The 16,183-nt window shown below is 38.6% G+C and overlaps 2 protein-coding genes and 1 non-coding gene across 3 annotated transcripts; 1 reads left to right on the top strand and 2 right to left on the bottom strand.

Moving 5' to 3' along the window:
* Window positions 1–223: 223 nt before the first annotated feature.
* On the bottom strand, window positions 224–2,314 carry LOC148295518 (uncharacterized). The gene is made up of 3 exons (XM_088250503.1): window positions 2,241–2,314; window positions 425–927; window positions 224–393 (listed from the first exon to the last, which is right to left on the bottom strand). Exons 1-3 carry the CDS (start codon window positions 2,312–2,314, stop codon window positions 224–226), a joined length of 747 nt encoding a protein of 248 aa, XP_088106629.1.
* Window positions 2,315–8,849: 6,535 nt separating this feature from the next.
* Window positions 8,850–8,956, top strand: LOC148295517 (small nucleolar RNA R71). Its single transcript, XR_015834914.1, has one exon. It is a non-coding gene; the product is annotated as a small nucleolar RNA R71 (small nucleolar RNA).
* Window positions 8,957–13,709: 4,753 nt separating this feature from the next.
* LOC110750064 (zinc finger CCCH domain-containing protein 28-like) lies at window positions 13,710–16,183 on the bottom strand. Its single transcript, XM_021950327.2, has 2 exons — window positions 15,212–16,183; window positions 13,710–14,158 (listed from the first exon to the last, which is right to left on the bottom strand). Exons 1-2 carry the CDS (start codon window positions 15,762–15,764, stop codon window positions 13,950–13,952), a joined length of 762 nt encoding a protein of 253 aa, XP_021806019.2. The 5' UTR covers window positions 15,765–16,183; the 3' UTR covers window positions 13,710–13,949.

Here is a 16,183-nt window from a genome sequence, read left to right as displayed (position 1 = left end):
AAACCCAAAAACAAAATAAATTAAAAGTTCAAAAGGGTACAAAGCTCAAAGTACTACTGATCATCATCAGTCTCATCATCATCATCACCATCAACATCATCACCATCAACATGTGCAGAGGTCCCGGGATGACCTGGCATCTGGAGGTGCGTCCAAATGGCGTCAATGGAAGTGCTCATATGCTGCATATGCTGATACTGGAGCTGCATCTGCTGGTATTGCATCATTTCCATGTCCCAGATGGCTTGATGACTGGGGTCCCAAGCAGAAGTGTCGATACTGGGAGCAGGTGGGAATGGCGGTGGTGGTGCCGGCCTATGTGGCGGTGGTGGTGGCATATGGGGTGGCACCGGAGCAGGTGCAGGTGCAGGTGCATGGCGCCTCTGAGAAATGCTCTTGGACACAGAAGTGTCCGAAATGGGACCCATGGGCTCAACAAATATATCATTAGGGCGAGCCCTAACCCCTGAGCGTTCACATAACATGCTAACAAGGCAAGGATAATATATGATGTTTTTCTTACGTGCACAAGCCTTTAAGCGTTCAAAAATAATGTCATCAATAGGTAGGGAAAAAGTTCCCTCATGCAAAACTTTCAGGATCTTGACCCCTACTATGGGAATTTCCGACCGTTGGCCGGATGGGTAGATGTTGTGGCGCACAAAGCTCCACAGGATGGCAAAGTAGGGTGTCAACTTACCCTGAATAAGGACATTCTTTTTGGTTTGAGATGCAAAGGCAGCAGGGTCAGCATAAAAAAGTCTTTCAGCTGCGCTTTGCATATCAAAATCTCTATTTACATATTGGGTCCACTCCTCAGTATCCCCCTCAGGCAAGGGAAGAACGTCAGAGATAATGGAGGTGGATAGTTCAAAATTTTTGCCCCGAACCGTAAGGGGCACCTCTTCATTATCTCTAAAGTTCTTCCTAGGGAAAGCAGCATAAAACTCTCGTACAATTGATTCGTTGTATTTTTTATAGAGACGAGCTAAAGGTAAGAGGTTTCGGTCCCTAAGAAGGTGCCGGACTTGAATAAGTCCAGCGGTTTGGATGGAGGGACTAAGATCTAGGTTACGCTCAGTAACCACAGTGGCAGTGAGCATTGCCTCTTCCGGTTGAGGTGCACTTCCGGAAGAAGATGCACCCCCTCTGGTACCTTTTCTAGCTCTAGACATCTAAGAAAAATAAACCAATATGCACAAAGCAAAACAACAACAAAATTCATGCCACAATTCCCAAACATGCAATATGCCACAATTCAATTATGCACCAATTCGAACGATTCAACAAATCAATCACAATGTAAAATTCCAAAATGCCACAAAATTAATCATAATGCACAAATATGCCAAAATTCCAAAATGTAAACAACATTCCCAACATTCACCCATAATGACAAAATTTCAATAATAAACACAAATAACAACAACAATGATCAAATAAGAGATTGAGAGTGAGAAAAACATACCCAATTGAGCAAAATCACTCCAACACAACCACAAACCACAATCAACAACAAAAACAAAGAAAAAAAAGTTAGAATCACGAATAAACAATAAGAAAAGCAATTAGATGAAGAAAATCAAAGGAAAACTCAAAGAAAAATTCGAAATTTACCTTGGGTGAACAGTAACCCTAACTGAAAATCCTCAAAAATTGAAGAAAACACTTGAAATTTCAAGGAATAGAAGCCAAAAACGGATTCTACTTGAAAAATTAAGTGAGAAAAGTGTGATTTGGGTTAGGATTAGGGTGGGTTGTGAGGGAGGTAGAGGGAGGGAGAAGAGAGAAAACGAAGAGGGAGAGGGGAGGTCTGGAAAAAAAATAGAAGAAGTGAGGAGAGAGAAGAGAGAAAAGAAGGAAAAAGAAGCCAGTTTTTTTAAAAAAATCGCGACGAGCGACCGGTCGCTTTGAAACAGATTCAAAACAACTGAAATACGTGAAGAGCGACCGGTCGAAAGGCAAAAGCGACCGGTCGTTTTTAAACAGATTGATTTTTTTCAAAACGCCAAACGAGCGACCGGTCGCAAGGCAAAAGCGACCGGTCGTTTTTAGGCAGAATCAAAATTTCTAAAACACCACACAAGCGACCGGTCGCAAGGCAAAAGCGACCGGTCGTTTTTAGGCAGATTCAAATCTTCAGCAATTCGCGCAGAGCGACCGGTCGCAATGGAAGAACGACCGGTCGTTTTTTTTTTTTTTTTTTTATAATTAAAATAAAAACTTTATTAAGGACTTACCTTCCCAACTCAGTTTTGCACCATAGCAGGTACATCAATGAAGTGGAGTACTTCATCATCTTGATGCAAAACATTTTCGTGGTAGATTTTCAACCTATGCCCATTAACCTTCGATTCATTTCCCGTGCTAATATGTCGGATATCAACTGCACCATATGGGTAGACATTAGTAATAATATACGGGCCCGTCCAACGGGATCGAAGCTTACCTGGAAAAAGCTTGAACTTAGAGGTAAAGAGTAATACTCTTTGCCCTATTTCAAACGACTTCCTAATGATATGCCTATCATGAAACGCCTTTGTTTTTTCCTTGTAAATTTTTGCATTCTCATAAGCATCATTGCGAAGCTCGTCCAGTTCGCTCAGTTGTAACCTTCTGATATTTCCTGCTTCCTTCATGTCGAAGTTGTACTTCTTAATTGCCCAAAGGGCCCTGTGTTCAAGCTCGACAGGTAAATGACAAGGTTTACCAAAGATTAAGCGAAATGGAGACATACCGATTGGAGTTTTGTAAGCAGTTCGGTAGGCCCAGAGAGCATCGTTAAGGCGCAAAGACCAATCTTTTCGAGTAGGACCAACAGTCTTCTCTAATATATGCTTCACCTCTCTGTTAGAAATCTCCACTTGTCCACTAGTTTGAGGGTGATAGGGGTGGACACCTTGTGAGTTATGCCATACTTCTTGAGTAGGGTCTCAAATGATCGGTTGCAAAAATGGGATCCCCCATCACTAATGATGGCCCTCGGTGTTCCAAACCTACAAAAGATATTGGCTCGAAGAAAGCTAAGAACAACTTTCGCATCATTAGTCTTGGTTGGAATTGCTTCCACCCATTTTGAAACATAATCAACCGCAAGTAGAATAAATAGATTTCCAAAAGATGAAGGAAATGGTCCCATGAAATCTATTCCCCATACATCAAATATTTCAACAATTAGAATTGGATTTAAAGGCATTTGATTTCGAGATGAAATGTTACCCATCCGTTGACACCTATCACAAGATAGACAGAATTGTGAGGCATCTTTGAACAAGCTTGGCCAATAGAATCCACTTTGCAAAACTTTTAATGCTGTCTTCTTGGCTCCAAAGTGGCCACCACATGCGTTCGAGTGACAGAATGTGAGTATGGACTGAGATTCGGTCTCGGGAACACATCGTCTAATCACGGAGTCCGAACAATACTTCCACAAATATGGGTCATCCCACACATAGGACTTGGTGGTTTTCAGCAATTTGTCCTTTTGACCTCTTGACAAGTCCCTTGGTATATTTCCTGTAGCAAGAAAATTGATAATGTCAGCATACCATGGGTCAGAAACTTGTAATGCAAAAAGTTGCTCATCAGGAAAGGATTCACGAAGAGGAAGAGTGTCTTCTTCGGTATTGGAGTTAGTGATCAATCGGCTAAGGTGGTCAGCTACCACATTTTCCGATCCCTTCTTATCTCTGATTTCTATATCAAACTCTTGGAGCAACAAAACCCATCGTATCAATCTTGGTTTTGCTTCCTTCTTTGCCAAGAGATATTTCAAAGCTGCATGATCAGTAAAAACAATTACTTTAGAGCCTATCAAGTACGAACGAAATTTCTCTAAAGCAAAAATTACAGCTAAAAGCTCTTTCTCAGTAGTTGAATAGTTCAACTGAGCATCATTAAGGGTACGGCTTGCATAATATATGGCATGCAATCTCTTCTCAACTCTTTGTCCCAATACAGCCCCAACTGCAAAATCAGATGCATCACACATTAATTCAAAAGGTAAATTCCAATTTGGAGGCATAATGATAGGTGCAGTTGTGAGAAGAGTTTTGAGCCTTTGAAAAGCTGCCAAACATTCATCATTAAAATCGAAATTTGCATCTTTGGCAAGCAAGCTACACAATGGTCGAGAGATCTTAGAAAAATCTTTTATGAATCTTCTATAGAACCCGGCATGTCCTAAGAAGGATCGGATCTCTTTCACTGATGTGGGAGGTGACAACCCGCTTATCACATCTACTTTGGCTCTGTCAACCTCAATGCCTTGACTGGAAATCACATGACCTAAAACAATTCCCTGTTGTACCATGAAATGACACTTTTCCCAATTGAGAATTAAGTTGCATTCCCGGCATCTTTGCAAGACTAAAGACAAGTTGTTAAGGCATGAATCAAATGAATGACCAAACACACTAAAATCATCCATGAATACTTCAATAAATTTTTCTACCATATCGGAGAAAATACTCATCATGCATCATTGGAAGGTGGCCGGGGCATTACACAATCCAAATGGCATACGCCGGTAGGCGAAGGTACCATAAGGACATGTGAATGTCGTTTTGTGTTGGTCTTCAGGAGCGATGGCAATTTGGTTGTATCCTGAATAGCCATCCAAGAAGCAGTAGTAACTGTGACCTGCAAGACGTTCAAGCATTTGGTCAATAAATGGTAATGGGAAATGATCTTTTCGGGTGGCGGTATTTAATTTTCTATAATCAATACAAACACGCCATCCCGTTTTGACACGAGAAGGAATAAGTTCATTTCCCTCATTTCTTACAACAGTTATTCCTGACTTTTTAGGAACCACTTGGACCGGGCTTACCCACTTGCTATCGGAAATAGGATAAATTATACCCACATCCAATAGCTTCAGAATTTCTTTTCGGACTACCTCTGCCATGATTGGGTTTAACCTGCGTTGAGCATCTTTTGTGGGTTTGGAATCAATTTCCAATAAAATTCTATGCATGCATCTTGTTGGGCTTATGCCCTTGATGTCCGCAATACTCCAACCAATTGCTCCCTTGTGTTCTCTTAACACTTGCATCAACTTCTGTTCATTTTCCACATTGAGATTGCTAGCAATAATCACGGGCAATGTCTCTGTTTTACCTAAATAAACATACTTCAAGTGGGATGGCAATGGTTTGAGCTCTAACTCGGGTGCCCTGTCAAGAGAAGGAACAAGCTTTTCAGTATTGACTGGCAAAGGTATAAAATTTGGAGTGTACTTACGTGGTATGACTGGACATGCATCAAGGAATTTCACAGCCTCAAGTAACTCATTATCAACAATTTCAGCAACTTGAGGATTTTGTGTCAACACCTTTTCTAATGAATCTGTACCATGAGTACTATTAAATGTATTTTGCACAATATGACACAATGTATCAATACGAAAACATTCATGTTCATCATTGGGGAGTTTGAAGGCATCATATACTTTGAACTTTATTGTTTCCCCTTGAACTGTCATTGTCAATGTTCCTTGTCGAACATTGATCACAGTATCTGCAGTGGCCATGAAAGGGCGGCCAAGAATCAATGGAAGATCCGCATCCGGAATAGGAGCTTCTTCCATTTCTAGCACCAAAAAGTCAGCTGGTAAAATGAGATCATTTACTTTCACAAGTACATCTTCCAAAATTCCTCTTGGATATCTCACTGATCGGTCCGCCAATTGAATGCTGACAGAAGTTGGTTTAAGATCACCTAAGTTAAGGGCTTCAAAAACATAATAAGGCATCAGATTAATTGAAGCACCTAAATCAAGTAAAGCTTTGTCAAACAATTTATCTCCAATAATGCAAGGAATTGTAAAACTTCATGGATCTTTTAATTTGGGAGGGAGCTTCCTTTGCAAAACAGCAGAAGCTTCTTCCGTTAGTGCAACCGTTTCATGATCTTGGAATCTCCTCTTGTTGGTACAAAGGTCCTTCAAGAACTTTGCATAACTCGGAATTTGCTTGATTACATCCAGGAGAGGAATATTGACTTGCACTTTTCTGAAGGTTTCCAATATTTCCTTGGCTTGTTGAATTTTTTTGGAACTCATAAGCCTGTGAGGAAAAGGAGCACGTAAGATTTCTTCGTCAGTAGGTTCATGATCGGTTCATAATTGTATATCATTTTGTACCCTTCTAGCTTATGATTTGGTTATGTTTTTGAGTTAAACTTGTGCTTTTAATCCTTTTTGTGTTTATCTTTCAGCTTTAGGTAACAATGATGGCTTTGGATAGGAAATGATGCAATCCATGCATGTTAAAGCCTGATTTGGATAAAGGGAAGAAGTGCTTAAAGACAAACTCATTTTGGCTACAGCCCCCTGCCAGTCCAGTTTCGTAGGTCATATTGCAAGCTTTGTTTCAGCAACCTACATAGCTCGGATGAGGCAATATTCTTCATGAAAGTTGTTCCAATGGGTGTATACTATAACATATCCAAAATTCAGCCCCATTGGATAAATATGGAGTCTGTTACCTAGCAAACACAGAGCCATGCTCAGGATGGATCTTATCAGCGCGGAAAATGAGTTAGCAATTTGTTTCGGCCTTAACTTCTTCCTCCGACCTTGGATTGGCCCAAATAACATATGGCTGGAAAGAAGACATTCGGAACTTCAATTTCGAGTGCTTAAAGTCCTAATTTGATTAAGAGAAGCCCAAGTTGTAAGCCCTTGAAGTTGCTGGTCATGCTGACCTCAGCATGTGCTGGTTGGATGCTTGGTCATGGTGAGCTAGGTATGAGCTATCATTTCTGGTTGGAAGCTTGGTCATGGTGACATGAAGATGAGCTAGGGCTGCTGGTGGGATCTATTGGTGAAGTGCATCAACCAATTCAAGATTTTCTAATACAAATGCATCACCCAATTTAGATTTTCTAATACAAGTGCATCAACCATTTCAGATTTTATAAAACAAGTGTTATATGCATTAGCCATATTGAATTCAGATTTTCACTTCCCCTAGGCCTATAAATAGAGAAGTTCTCTAAGCTTGTAAACACACCCCAAGGGGGGGAGCTCTCAAACACTTCTCTAGAGCTCCCTTCCCTTCTCTCCCTCAAATTCTCTTAGTTTCCCTTTCTAGTTTTCAATTGTTATAATGAGATCTTTGTGCTGAAATTTTCCTTTAAGTCTTTCCAAGTTCTACTTTAATTTTCATTGTTATGTAAATTCTTTTCTTTAGTTTCAAGTTTGATTAGTTTCCAAGTTTCAATTATGATTTTTGTTCTTATTCATTATGCTTATAAGTTAATATGCTAGTTTGAATGATTGATCACCATTTAGGCTTGCATGTTAGCTATCTTGGTTTGAATTAAGAGTAGACACCATACTTTAATTCGAATTGAACTATGAATAGGAAGAGTATGTATGGACATTCGACAACAGGGATTAGATACATGCTTGGTTGTTTAAATTGTTCTTCTATGCTTAATGGGTTCCTAATGCTTAATTTTAGGTTAGACAACAAATGATCAAATTAGGGAATTAGGAACACAAGGTTATGACCACACACCATGGCTTAATCATACATTAGCTAGAATCAATCCGTTAATCTAATTGAACTTGGGAACTTATCTGCTTGAGTTAGTTATTTTCTTTCTTCCTTGTTTTATTTATTTCCCTTCTTTTTCATTTCTGTTTTGTGTAGGGAAAATGAATTGAATCATTCAATCACCAATCCTCGTGGGATCGACCTCGCACTTACATATGCTAAACTACCAACGGTTCGTGCACTTGCGAGTATCACAAGTTGAGGATGCAGCTTAATCCATTTTGGTGCAGCTAAAATCTACACAACAGTTCACGACTTACCTTCTCCTTTCTTGCCCTTCTTGCAAGTTCATGCTTTGGGATCCACTCGGATGAAGAAGCTGCTTGCTTATCTTTCTCTTTGTTGCTTTCATCCTTTTCTTTAGGCTCAGCCACTTGTTCAACCTGCATGTCATCAACATTGTGAATCAAATCTTTAGAACCATCAATTTCACCAATTACCTTACCAGTTCTCAAGGTAACTGCTTGAACATGCTCACGCCCAGTTGGATTAATCTCTGGTTGGCTAGGCATCATACCAGGTTCCCTTTGACTCAAAGCTTGAGCAATTTGCCCCACTTGATTTTCTAGATTGGCAATGGCCTTATCCGTTTTCTGCATGTGGGTGTCATTCCTCTGCATGTAGCTTTTTGTCTCAGTGATGAAACTATCTGTGTTTCTAGCCATGGAAGCAACAAGTTCTTCCAAAGATTTTCCTGTAGATTGTGGTTGAGGTGGTGGTTGTGGTGGATTGTAGTAGTGCATTTGACCATGAGGTGGGCGAGTATGTTGTTGGCCTTGAGGTGGGTGAGTTGGCCCTTGAGGTGGTTGAGTTGGCCCTTGTTGAACATTCGAATTGTCACTCCACCTGAAATTTGGATGATTTCTCCACCCTGGATTGTATGTTTGTGAGAAAGGATCATTCTTAGGCCACTGATTTCTCTGAAATGAGCCCACTGCATTTGCTTCCTCATGTGCCAAGGGACAATCCTCAGTGTCATGACCAATTGTGGAGCAAAATGCACAAACCTTGGATGATCCCGGTGCCAATTTCTTCACCATGTTGGTTAGGTTTGCAATCTGAGCTTCCATACTAGAAAGGGTACTTACATCATAGGATTCCCCTTTTCTGACTGGTCTTTGCCTTGAATTATATTGGCGAGCATTTGCAGCAACAAGATCAAATATTGCTCGCAGTTCTGTTGGAGTCTTGGTCATTATAGTTCCTCCTGCAGCTGCATTCACATTGTTTTGGTCCGCTTCAAAAAGTCCTTCATAGAAGTGTTGCATTAGAAGCCAAGCTTGTATGTTATGATGCGGACAAGTGATTAGAAGTTTCTTGAAACGGTCCCAATAATCCTGGAAGCTTTCTCCCGGCCTTTGCAGAATTCCTGTAATCTGACTTCGGAGTTCATTTGTCCTTTGTGCTGGGAAAAAATGTTGCAAGAACTTTGAAGCAAGATCCGTCCATGTTGTGATGGAATTTGGAGGTAGATAGTGAAGCCATTCCTTTGCTGTATCCTTCAAACTAAATGAGAAAAGTCTCATTCTTATCTCATCACTACTCATGCCTTCAATCTTTATTGTGGAACACACTTCCTCGAAGTCTAGGATATGTGCATTAGGATTTTCTCCAGGATTTCCCAAGAACTTAGGCAATATGTGTATCATGCCCGATCTCAACTCAAAGTTTTCCAAAGTGCTTGCGGGATATACTATGCAAGATGGTTGTCCAGTTGTTGGCGGTGAAGAGTATTCTTGCATAGTAAGTTCCGCATTTGCAGCTGCTGCCGCCATTGGTGAAGGTGGAGGTGACTCGACTTTTGGTGAGCTTGGTGATGATGAAAAGGGCGAGAATGAAAAAGGCAATGGAGTAGACACAGCTAGTTGAATGTTCCTTTCTCTCAAAGCTTGAGCTTGGATATCTACTATTGTGCAATCTAATGAAATATCCAAATTCAGAAGGGACATAAGCAAAATGTTCTTGCAATAAGAAGAAACAAAAACAAACTCAAATAAAATGAAATGACAAACAAAGAAAAATGAAAATAAAATTAAGTACTCTAAATATACTCAAACAAAACATATAAGCAACCGTGCCAGTTCCTCGGCAACGGCGCCAAAAATTGTTGCATTCCTAAAAGGACACAATTTAATGTGCAAACAACCAATTAAAAATACCCGCAAGTGCACGAATCTATCGAAGTATAGATTATGTAAGTACGGGGTCAATCCCACGAAGAACTTGTCGGTTGCCTATAAGTTCTACTTCGAGTACAAAGAGAACACTTAACTAACACACCACAATGCACAAATGCAAATTTGAAACTAAAAGAAAAGTAAAAGAAACGTAAAATAAACAAACAAAACAAAAAAAAGAAATGTGCTGTGAACAGTGAAAAGCGACCGGTCGTTTTTTGTCTGGCGACCGGTCGTTAGGTGAAAGCGACCGGTCGTTTTTGGGCAGAGTCGAAACTCAAATTTTGACTTGAAAAGCGACCGGTCGTCAGGTAAAAGCGACCGGTCGTTTTTGTACAGAGTCGATTTCTCTGTTTTTCAGTTTCGACCTCTGTCCAATGTTTTGCCTATAACTTTCCAACCGTACGTCCAAAATTCACGTTCTTTATACGGTTGGATTCAGCACAGAAAATGAAAGAACACAAAGCAGACCAAAAGTCCAAAACAATTACGGAAACAGATAGAATTTAGTAACAAAGACACATAACGTGTCAAACACGCAACTCACACACACATTTGGGGGGGGGGGGGGGGGGGGGGTTTTGATTTGGTTCAAGTGATCTATTTCTATTGCATGTAAGTAAATGGACTTCGAATTTAAATGAGAATGGCAGAGATGAATTATCAAGATGTGAAATCAAAATGTAACAAACACTAGGGTTTCGGAATCCACCCTAAACAATTCTACCTATGTTCATAAATACTCAAGTGATGAACTCTAAACGTGTTGTTGAAGATGTTCGCAATCAAGACCAGTACGAGTGGCTCAAGACGCATTGATTCTCTCTAATGTACGTAAAGTGCAGTACGAGTGCTACAATACTTGTGCCTTCCCTATAATCGAATCTAGGTGTGCTTAGTACTTTGATTCAATTACAAGAAAAACCCATTAAGTTCAAAGAGAATATGAACATCACAAGAACCCTAATAGCATGGTGTTTACATTAGGTATTCAAGAAACCAATTCACATGGATGATTCTTATTTCATCCATTTATTGCTTAGGATAACATGAAGATACACATAATCCCAACAATCTCAAGAAGCATGCTTTCAAAGGTGATCAATCAAAGAAAAACATACATCAAGGATAGATTAATTTGGTGAATTGGAATTCATCAACAATATCTAGAAATTCATACACTCAAGCATCAAAACAATAAGGTAATCATGTTTAGGGCTTCAACCTAAGCCCTAGCTATGGAGTTTAGTTCCTCATAATCATTTCAAACACAAACTCAAAATGAAATTAGAAAGAGTTTACAGATTTTCAGAAAATGATGAAAGCTTCAAGATCATCAATGGTGGAAGTCTTCTTCTCCACTTTTCTTGGCTGCACCTTGGCTTTCTCCTAGCTCCAAATCTCCAAAATCTGCTCTCTCAATTGTGTAGTGTTGTAATAGATACAATACCCGTTGAAAAACCTCCCCAATATCAGAATTGCACTTCCCTTTTGCCTCCCTCTCTCCTCCTTTCCAGCTTTGCTTTTAGTATAAAACTTATTCTTTTTCTAAAGCTTTTGCCCATTGTCCCCTTGCAAATGATGAAGCCTTGTTTTAAGGTATAATCCAAGGCTCCAATTGACTCAGGAAATGCCACTCAAATGCAATCCATTGTTACCAAAAGGTGTGGTAACAAGTAGAAATAAAATGCTATTAAGTGGGGGTGAAAACTGGGCCAAAACAAACATCCAGAGCCAGCATCAATTGTCCGATCAGTTGGATAGGCTACACTTGCCCAATGGAGCTCAAATTTGGATATGTTGTAGTTAACATCCATTGGAACAAGTCTTATGAAGATCATCACCTCATCCAAGGACCGGAACATGCTGATCCAAGGCCACGAAGTTGACCTACGAAAATGAACAAAAACAGAATTTATATCAAATAATGCACTTTTAGCTCATTTTCATACAAACCAAGGTAAAACCTATTAAAACACAAAAAAGAAGTAAAAAGCTATAAAATGTCAAGAACTAACTCAAAATAGTGGGTGAATAACATGAAAAATCATGTGTAAAAATGAACCGAACACCAACCATTCCTCATTACTCATTTTCTACAAATTTACCAAATGGAATTAACTAGAGTCTAACACAACAGCAAACACATAAGGTAGATTTTGAGCAGCCACAAATCAGATTCATACACACTGATGAGCACAAAATTAATACAAGTTTTATCCTTAAATTTATAGTTGTTAGTATTTTCTTTTGTTTTATGTAAATCTATTAGAGTATTTATATTGTTTTTTTTTTCAATCTTGTTTTTATATTTAATGAGTGGTTGTTTGTAGATATTAAGTGTCTTCCACCAAAGGCATGAGGAGGAGGAGGAAAAAGTAATGTGTTGCAAAAAGAATGTAGAAGAAAGATGAAAATGTGTGCAGCCATGGTCAAGGAAATATGCTCAAGACAACATATGGTTCAAAGCCAAAATCAAAGAAGAAGCAATCAATTGCATTAATATGCTCTAGGCCATGCATGCAAGCTTCCATCATTGAAGAAATAAAGAATGAATGAATAAACAATGAAGGAGAAGTTTAAATTGACTACTTGCAACCAATGAATGCAAAGAAGAATGATGATGTTTGAGTTGTTATCTAGCTACAATTTGAGGAAAGTTGCTGCAGTTTTTATGAGAAGACACGAGAGATGAGATGGAGTAAATGATAAGAAGACAAAAATAAAGATTTTTTGTGAAAGCCAAAGTCAAGGAAGTAGGCCAAGATTAAGGAATATACTTGAAAATGATGGGATACTTATTTGAAATGATAAAAGCTTGGAGCAAAGAAGCAAGTGTAGAGAGTGTGGAGAAATTCAAGAGTGAAACCCGACAAAGAGAAGAAGGAAAGTATGGAAGTGCATAATAAAGTGTTCAAGTGGAAGAAAGTTTTGAAGAATTTGGAGAAGGAGTCATAATCACAATGAATTAATTAAAGGAAGCAAATTGGCAATTGGTTTGATGGCAAGTGGAAGACATATTAAAATTCATGAATAGAGGGATTTAATATTGCTCCCATCCTCCTATAAATAGGAGGAGCTACGGCATTGTAAAAAACACACCAAGCTCCACAATTCTTGAGCTTTCTCTCTCTTCCCTCCATCTTTCTAAGTTTTAATTTCTGTTTTTAGTTTTATTTTATTATGGGGAACTAACTCCCTAGCTAGAGCTAGGGAGAAAGCTTTTAATATAAGTGTGTAATTTTTATTAGTTTGATCCAAACTTAAGCTTTAAAGTGAATTTTTAGTATTTGTTCAAATGGAATTTGTAGTTTTCTTTTTAATTAATTGATGAATGTTTGATAATCTATCCCATGGGTTCAATCATGTTTTTCCCATTGTGTAGTAAAAACGTTCATCCTTTTAAAAGAGAAGAGAATTACTAAAGATTAATAGAATTTTGATGAAGTTTATTTTTTTGATAGTTTGTTGCCAATGGTACAAGTTATGCTTAGAATACTTCTAAAGGAAATTAAAAAGAGCTTTAATTATTTTGAACAACTACAAATGAAAATATTTTGTGGTCTTAGTGTTTTAATCAATTGAATTTTCTTGAAATCAAATCTTGCATAAATCTACCTCTCAATCACACTTGTTCTTTTTTTCATCTCTGTTATCTTTACACCGCTCTCTGTGGATACGACACTCGGACTTCCGAGCTACACTACTATACGACATCTCCTTTGGTTTTTGCGAAAGTGGTGCGAACACACACACATATATAGCTAAGGAGCATTCTCTGAGAGTTACTTGCAAATAACATTTTCAAGTCAGTTCACACTACGCGAACCAATTTTCTGCTAGTTACATCCATTTGACACACCACATCTTGTAAAAAGAAAACATGCCTTTACAAAAGCAAAGTAACGACTGAAATCCCTGGATAATAGAGATAAGGGAAATCAAGATATAAGAAAACCCTCTTTGTAGGGACTTAGGTTTGCTGGTTTTCTGGTCGAGTTGGATTCTCTTGATTCAGCAGAGTTGGATTCATACGAAGCATGTTCTGATTATTAAGCCATAAGCCATGTATCGAGATCAAACGTCAGTCCCGCACTTGTTCAACAAAACTAAGGTGTTAGATCTAGCAAAACGCAACAAACTTCCTATCTGTACAGGAAGAATACAGAACTAATCTCTTCCTTTACACATATCAAACTAAACTCGATCAGCACTCCGCTTTGCTTGATGAGCCATGTACAAGGGGGATATCTTCAATCCAATCAGCATAGATGCGACTCATTTTCTCGAGTTCGTTCCACTTGAAGTTGCATTCCATACCCTGCACTTGTTTATGATAAGTAGCCCCAATTCCCATCCTACGTTTGGACATACTTGTAGAAGAAGTCCTCGAATTCTGCACACTTTTAGATTCCACTGCCATATAGCCACAAAGCTTCATTAGTTCTGTAAAACAATGATACGACTCAGAGTTTAGTTTTCTGAGAATCATTGCACATCCCACAATATTGAGCATCTCTTAGTCAATCAAAAGGGACATTGATGAATGTGAACAATCAGCAATTCATGACTCTAGATTGGTTCTGCAGGATGCTTTTGGTTCATCACTACAAATGGCTTCCGATAATGGATGCCATTTTTGTAATGATCAGTACAAAATGAAGGTTATGTACTTTAAAAACAGAATAGAAAAGATACTGCTCAAATGCCATAATGACTAATGCTCAAATGCCCAAAATGAAGGTTATGTACATTAACAACTTACCATTTCTCTTTAGAGCACATGAAGAAAAAAAAAAGTAAAGAAACTCTATCAATACAACCAAAAAAAAAGAAGAAAAAAAGAGGAGTAATCAAGTTCGTGTCAAACATTCGATGCATCAAGCAGACAACCAGGCACTGAAAGACTACATCTCTCTCTATAAACTTATAAACCAACTTGCAGCAAGAGCAAAAACCTTATAAGGCCACTACGAAATCATACATATCTAATATCAATTTCCTTGGAGAAGCCTGGTCACCTTCTAAATAAAAATTGAGAAAATTGCAACAGCATTATGAATACCATCACCAATCATGCATTCTAAATATCAACATCCCCTGGGTGCCTCTTCTGACATAATGAAACAGTGAAACGAAACTAGAGTTCTTATGGGCCATGACTCATGAGAAATCAATTGATCCTCTCACAATGGGCCAGACATACTTTAATGAAGTTAAGCAACCAATTTGTTTTCATGTTCTAGGCAAAATAAGTAAAATAAACAATTTCCTATGTCCCTTGCACGATAAGCTATGACTAATAATAAAGGTGAAATATACTAAGAATATAACATGTAAAATATTCATATGACCAAACTTATAGCAAGTAAACATCAGCAAAACTATGATATGCACGAAAAAATAGGTGGACCCAAAATAATCAACATTTTCAACAAATTAAACTTCTAATGGAGTCAAAATCCATACCCAAAGACCTCTTGCTGTAAAATTGACCAGAACCACCAATGTGAGCCCCAGTAGTTGAAATGCTTATCGCTGACTTCTCTCTGATGTTTTCAGGAGTTGCATGATGAGGATAGCGGCATTTGTCTCCATATGTGCATTTTCCCCCATTCAAGAACAATCTGCATACATCATTAGAAGTTCTTCTATGATCACAAGTCCTGGCCTTGAAGCCCTCCTCAGTTTCCAGTCCTTGCCAATTACGCCAAGTCTTGCGGAGATCACTGATTCCATGGGCAAAACAACAGCCCTGCCCATAATGGCAATTACCCATTTTGAAGTTATTGCAAAGTCTGGTTTTGAAATTACAATGCAACATTTTATTCTGCGCCATGGGAATCGTAGAGATCAATACAACTTCAGAAGTTCTGGGTTTCTTGAAAGGTTGGCTTTCAATGTCAGAGAGATCTTTGAAATCTTTATCAGCATTAGGAAATTCAGGCTTTAGTTGATGTCTGTTGTCACCGGATTCAAGATATGGGGCAAAGAATTGGCAAGTAGGTCCAGAATCGCTCATGTTGGTACAGAACAGAACTTGAAACCAAGTTGGAGCTCAAACTGTTTGTTGAAATGTCAAAGAACCCAGAAGAAAACTATGCTCGAGAGCTGAAATTCAAGAAAACCCAGGTGCAAATTCAGAACAAATCAGTGGGTATCAATCAAGAAATGAGAGCCATTCTGTTTCAATGTTTGCAAATTCGCAATGTATCACAATCCAGATGAACATTTCTAAGTTGGGAATGGACCAAATTGAAATATTCAGAAAACCCAGATGAGACCTAAGTGAAAGTTCATTATGCGCCTCAGCTAAATTGTTATGAAACCAAAATGTTTGTGAAAAATGGAAAACCCTAAACCCTGACTGTATTTTGCATCCATTAGTGACATGTTTAATTGATTAGATGGGATGACAAGGGAGAGTGGGTCGAAGATGAG

This window comes from Prunus avium, chromosome 3 (assembly GCF_965620075.1).
Source record: "Prunus avium chromosome 3, drPruAviu1.hap1.1, whole genome shotgun sequence".
NCBI classification, from domain to species: domain Eukaryota; kingdom Viridiplantae; phylum Streptophyta; class Magnoliopsida; order Rosales; family Rosaceae; genus Prunus; species Prunus avium.
Note: the sequence above shows the minus strand (reverse complement) of the source record. Positions and strands in the feature narration are given on the sequence as shown.